General features: G+C 39.2%; 1 protein-coding gene across 1 annotated transcript in view; it reads left to right on the forward strand.

Annotated features, from left to right (window-relative positions):
* Positions 1-1,960, forward strand: part of RDH14 (retinol dehydrogenase 14 (all-trans/9-cis/11-cis)) — a gene marked incomplete at its 5' end in the record, with an annotated part of 2,169 nt that extends 209 nt beyond the window's left edge. Inside the window, one exon of the mRNA XM_010133125.1 lies at positions 1,268-1,960. Within this exon, the coding sequence (XP_010131427.1) occupies positions 1,268-1,885 (618 nt within the window). The remainder of the gene's footprint in view (positions 1-1,267) is intronic.
* Between the last annotated feature and the right edge of the window lie 4,823 nt (positions 1,961-6,783).

Consider the following 6,783-nt stretch of genomic DNA (forward strand, 5'->3'; position numbering starts at 1 on the left):
GAGTGCAGATTCAGGGTTTTCTTTCTTTGTATCTTTGCTGCTAATAGCAGTCAAATAAAAGTTAAGTGGCATAAAATTAATTTTGAGGTTCTGTATTTTTATCCTCAGCCTTACAGTCTGTGCATTGAATTTAAAGAACTAAGAGCAAAGAGAACTCATGCTGCTTTTTCTATAAAGTAAATAAGTTTTGCCTGTGATTCATTCAAGCATAAGTTTTCTGTGATATTTCCACAATCTTTTGTCAGAAGTGGGTTAAAATGCTGAGTTCAGATTTTATTTAGGCAGCTTACCTTAATCTTTTTTTTTTAAAAAAAGTTTATTGTTTTGGTGAATTGGAGACCTCTTAGGTTTTGAGTGGATGCTGAAGCATAAAGTGCATTACATATTAATATTTAAATTATCCATACCACTGTCTTTGTTAATTAATTGGGTTTCCTGATTCTGTACAGTGTAATATACCTTCATCTTTGTTTTCTCCTGACCTGAACCAAACCATCAATCCATCAAATCGCATGTGCTGAGCCCGTCACAAAAATTTCAAGCCACAGTCTTGTAGACATGCCTGAGTTCTTGAGTACACCTATTAGACTCAAATTGTTGTGTGTAGCCTGCTCAATTTAGGATCACCACTGTTTCTTTTCTGTAATGAATTGTGCTCCATAGTTGTGATCAAGCAACACAACGAAGTGTAGAGATTTTAAAATAGGATGGAGTTTAAAATCAAGAGAACATTGTTTTGCAGAGTTTCTCATTACATCTCCCCAGTGGGATGATGGATTTACAATCTGACATTTTTTCTTCCATCGTGAGGTTAGTTCTGGGAACTAACTCTTTGTTTTGTATTTGCATTTCTTTTGCACAAGGAGGGCTCTTGCCTATGCTTGAGGTTTGCCATAAATTAATGAATCTGCTTTGGCAGTGCAATGAACATACTACTTTAGGAAGGAAAACAAAATGCATCACAAAGGTAAATGATCACTGAATTGCTCTAGAAAAAGCTGTTCCTGGAGAAGCAGATGATTGTGTTTTCTGTAGATACAGACCTACCGTCATGCACCTGCATCCTGCTGGAGTCAAGTACCTAGTTTAGTGGTAGTTCAACTTATGGACTTGTTTTGACAATGCTTAAGAGAATATCAGGAGGTTACAATCCAGAGACTAGGAATGAAATTATTTCTAACAGGGCCAATGAGAAATATTAAGCATAATAGTATGTTTTGTATGACAATTATAAAACTTAATGATTTTTTTTCTTTCCTATTTAAAGGAAGAGCCAAGGCTGGATGTTCTGATAAATAATGCAGGGATATTCCAGTGTCCGTACATGAAGACAGAGGATGGTTTTGAGATGCAGTTTGGTGTAAACCACTTGGGTCACTTCTTGCTCACCAACCTTCTTCTGGGCCTTCTCAAACATTCTGCTCCAAGCAGGATTGTGGTAGTATCCTCAAAGCTTTACAAATACGGAGAGATCAACTTTGAAGACTTGAACAGTGAAATAAGTTACAACAAAAGCTTTTGTTACAGCCGGAGCAAACTGGCTAACATATTATTTGCAAGGGAGCTAGCCCGTCGGTTAGAAGGAACAGGAGTCACCGTGAATTCACTTCATCCTGGGATTGTCAGAACAAATCTAGGCAGATACGTGAATATTCCTTTGCTGGCAAAACCCTTATTCAACCTGGTGTCGTGGGCTTTCTTCAAAACACCTCTGGAAGGAGCCCAGACTTCTATTTATTTGGCTTCTTCTCCCGATGTCGAAGGTGTGTCAGGAAAATATTTTGGGGACTGCAAAGAGGAGGAACTCCTACCCAAAGCTATGGATGATTTGGTTGCAAGAAAGTTGTGGGATATCAGTGAAGTGATGGTTGGCTTATTGAAATAAGTGCCAAATGGAATGCAGGTAACTATGCAACACATATTTACAACAGTTTAATTCTCACTTTAAGTCTTGTGGGAATACAGATTCCTTTGCTCAATAAGTATTAAATAGAGGACTGATTTATGCTGGAACTCTGTTTGGAAACAAAGGACAATCTTTATTTAATAGACACAGGCATTCAAAAAAAGTCTGAAATAGAATTTGAGGGTGTGAATATAATTTCTGTATAAATCTGCTCGGACACTCGTGTTTTATAAATGAAAATTAATCAAAACTGTGTTTTGCAATATATATGCATATTTGTCGTGTTCCACTACTTGTAGTCGGGCTGGACAATGCAGGGTACTGCTGGTGAAACACATCTGCAAAGAGGTTTTTGAAAATTGATCCTAGTAATAATACTAACAGGATTGTCATCTTTTCTGAGCCATCACAATGAAGAATGTAATAAACAGTTTTACTGGTATCTTACACTGTAATCATTTAGGCCTCGGAGTGCGGTTCAAAGACTTGTCATCCCTGTGGTTCAGTGAACAAAACTTGATCTGTATTCAGTTTAGCTGTGAAGCACAAAGTCAACTTTTTTGAGTGGTGTCGCTGCTATTTGATGAGTACATATGGTTGGTTGTGCAAGTTGTGTTTTTATTTTCGTGTGTGCTGAACTTGCTATTTCCTGATATGCAGGCACATTGAGCCTCATTAAAAACGTAGCTGACTGGTGTATTATGGTCTTGATAGGGCTTTGCCTGTCACAGATTGTGTGCATTCAAAGTTCACAAGCCCTCACCCAGATTAGACCGAAGGGAATGTGCTTTCCACTGTGTGTTTGGCTTGACTGATGGCACTTTAACTCAGTAATGAGATTAGGTAAGTCTAATACAGTTTACTCGGTATTCTTTAATAAAAATCTTTTAAAAAAGACTTGGCATTTGTTTTTTCACTGTGGAAGATCTATTCAAAACCAGCAGTCTTGGCACAGTAGCCTTGTTTCAAACCAATAGATTCACACGTATTCACATGTATTGGCTTAGGGAGCCTGACATGTAAAATGGTCTCCAAATAAAGATATGGGTGTTATGTGAAGCTGTACTGGTTTATTATTTTGTAATTAATATAACTCGTGGATTCATATTGACATCTATGACTTCTTGCTTTGCTCTGCTGTAATAAAATGTTCTAGCAGTTAAGGTGCATAGAATAAATACAGAAGAATGTTTTAGAGTCATTAAAATATTACTCAAGAGGAAGTATCAATAATAAATGATGTATTCGGTAAATTCTTATTACCTACTAATGAATACGTATTAATTCTGCACTTCAGATAGCAACCAACCACATTTGTGAGATTCTCAGATTGTTTACTCAGACTCTCAGCATATTTTAACTTTGGCACAGAGGTGTGGATCTCATCTAGCCTTACCCTTCACAAGCAAGATTGTGCTCTGTCTGAGTGACGGGTGGGGTTGGAAGGTGGCATGCCAGAAACTCTCACAGCAAGCTACGAAATGGAGCTGGTTTTTAAGATCATGTGACATGTTGACCTTTTGCACTGCTCACTGTAAGCCAGGGTGTAGAGCTGAGCATGTTGTCAAAGCTTACTCTGAGCATTGAGAAAAGTTCTCTAACACCAGAGGGAGGTGTGTAACATCCTTAAAGAAGTTCTGCTTTAATCTTCAGTGTTGCATTTCACATTTTCTTTCTAAATATTTGTTAATAGTTGCATGCAGCACCTTTAAAGAATTAAAAGTTAACTTCCCTGTGAAGACAGAGAGAAGCTGAAATGTGAATACATCTTGCCAAGGAAAGCCTTGGCTGCAGAGGTGGAAAATGGAGTGTATGGCTAGTCTGAAAATACTGTAGTAAAGAACTGCACTAAAATGGGCTGAAGAGCAGAGAAATACGTAATTTTTCAGACTGGACGAACAACATAGGATGTGCACTCGCCTTCAAAACAGCAAAAGTGGACTTGTACTGAAATACGAAATGCAGAATAAGAAGTCCTAATTGTGTAGTATGGCTGCATAAACATGTAATGCTTCATGCATCTACCAGGTGCTTGGTTTTATTTTCTTTTGAAACATTGTCAGAAATAAGACTCATTGTCAGAAAGGGATTACATTCCTGCAGTCATAACTAAATTACAGACCTTGTTCCAGAGTAGGACAGTGATCATGTGATGTTCTTAATGGAATATTAATGAATGACTATTGTCTGAAAACAACTTGAAAGGATGGATTGTTAGGAACTTAGCAGAAGGTAAGCTGTTTTCAACGTCTGAAATAAGTAAAATTTGTCACTTTTGAGGTTGAATGTTTAGCCTCTGTGGACCAGAAAGCTTTGGTTACTTTCTTGAGACTGCTGTTAATGTTTGTTTATGTATGTGATGCCTTTGTTATTCTAGTAGTATCTAGGAACTGGAGACCTCATAGGTGAAGAGATCTTGCAAAATACAAGTGCAAAATCAAAGAAAAGTCGTTATTTTAACAAGCAGTAATGCTGACTCAGTCTAGTTTAGAACCAAGCGTTTTGGCTAAGGAGGTAGCTCTGCTCTGCTCTGCTCTACTGTGCTCTACTCTACTCGGTCTTAATAAGCTCAGACAAATGTGCATGATTTGAGGACTGTCAGTTGAATGTCTTCTCTTGGACCTCGTAGAGGATTTTCTCAAAAGAGATCAGCACCTTTGCACTTCACCCCAGCATAACAGTGCCTCCAGAAAGATGTGGCAAGCTCTGTATATTACTATTGTATAAACAATTTATATCGAGTGTGCAGCCAAAACCAAGACACATTCCAGATGCCTCTTTCCACTATCACCACCGTATGAACACCACTACCCTCAAACTTATTTCTCATGAAGAATTAAACTTTTTAAAAACAAGAGTGAAAGAGGCAAGAGAATCAGGGATGGCATGTAAAGCCCCTGGAAACAATTTCCATCGGCAGGTGCAGACACTGCTCATATTGCTGCCAAGTACACTACAGATACTCGAGGAAGCCACAGCTGACCTTAACATCTTGTTGAGGTCTATAATAAATGTAAAAGTTACAAGGCAACTCTTTCGAAAACCAAAATGTGCCTTCATCTATCTATCTAAAGTTAGAATTTGAGTGTCTGATTTTGGGTCCACCAGCAGTGTTGGGCCAATGTTGGGCTCTGTACTTGTGCCTTGGGGATTTAAAAACTGGCTGGGATGTGTACAGGGCACAGTGACTCCTGAGAATGTAGACCTTGCCCCCTTTTTTTTTTCCACAGGTGGAGGGTCATGACAGCAATTAACTTTGACTATTTGCAGCCTTTCCCCACTAGAGCCTTCAGCCCATCTCAGCAACGAGTGGAAATGCTTCCAAGTGGCCCCATTTTGTATGGCAACAACGTGGCAGACTAACTGTGCTCTAAGGGGTTGTTTTAAAACCGGTGTATGAGAGTGTGCAGTCACATGTACAATTGCAATTTAATCCCTCATTTTAAAAGACAGACAGGAATGATTTACCAAGGAGCTCAGGGTAGAGGAGAGCAGGTTGTTAGCATGGGAGTGTCACCTGCCACCTCCATTGCTTTGATACGTGGAGACATTGGGCTTGCGGGCAGATCTGTTGGGCTTGAGCTCAGGGTTGAGCTCAGTTGCTTAGTGTTGCACCGAGGTAGAGATACCTACAATCTGCTTTGGCAGCCAGAGAGCACACAGGCAGGGCTGAGGGGAGCAAATGTCTCTGTGTAATGGTTGAGAGAAAAAGGCTTCAAGTGTCTCAAGTGGAACATTTTTTAACTGCTTCAGCATAATTTATTCATCTTTGGCTATGGTGCTTTTGAAAGTGCCCCTGTAACCAGCTTCGTTCATGGACAGACTGAGTTTAAGAAAGAAAGAATTTCCCCTTTTTAAAAAAATTTCTTTCTTTTGACTCTCAGCTCTGGGTCCGAGCTATAGGTCTGCACACCTGTAGCTACTAGAACTGAGGTTTCTGCAAGCAAACTGAATTGCAGTTGCGTGTCTGTATTTTATATGCCCCATTTGTTTAAGTCAAGGGAGACTTATGTACATTTAAAAAAACACACTGTCACCGATTTACCTTCCTTACCTTGCCCCAAAGGCCAACACCTATCCCCAGGCAAAGGGACAACACTGCTCTTTCAGTTACTGCAGTCAACGCAGCAGGCAAACTTATAAACCCAGCAGGGTTTCTCCAGTAAAAATTCTCCATCTTAATGAGATAAATGATCAGTTTTTCCATGATGCAATAAACCCAGAAGTATTTAAACTCTCTTCTGTTTCTTCAGCAGTTGCCTGGTTTGCCTAAGCTTCCTACTAAGTGAATGCTTCACAGGCTTCAAAGCCTGAGCCCTGTGAATATGCGGCATGATTATGCTTTTGCTGAAAAATGTGGATAATTCCCACTTCAAGCACACTTAATTCCTTTCCACCTAAGGCTATAAAGAAAATAAACAACTTGCAAGAGTCATGCAAATAATTTTAAAATGGGAGGCCTGTTCCCTTTTTCACATAACTTTTTCCGAACTAATCACTTAGAGAGTAATTGACTGGCAAAATGGCCCAGGAGGCCTCTGCAGCTGAGTTATTATTTTTGATCTGTCCCTGAATGGTGCTGCTATTTCTCGTAAAAGAAAATGTTGACCTCCCTCTAGATTTTTTACTTACCTCTTGAGCTACCACTAACAGCCTCACACCTGTTGTTGTGGGATTCAGGTCAGAGAAATTGATTTGAATATTTAATTAATTCCAAAGGTCCTGTGTAACATGGCAAAATTAGTGTTTTCCTAATTGTTTTTTCGGGTTAAGGCTGGCACACTGACCACATAACAAGGTTGATAGCCCTTTTTTTCTGCATTTAAAAATGACCGCTGCATTTCAATGAAAGAAACTTAATTAACTTGATAGGGAAA

This window comes from Buceros rhinoceros, unplaced genomic scaffold, assembly GCF_000710305.1.
Source record: "Buceros rhinoceros silvestris isolate BGI_N320 unplaced genomic scaffold, ASM71030v1 scaffold39163, whole genome shotgun sequence".
NCBI classification, from domain to species: Eukaryota; Metazoa; Chordata; class Aves; order Bucerotiformes; family Bucerotidae; genus Buceros; species Buceros rhinoceros.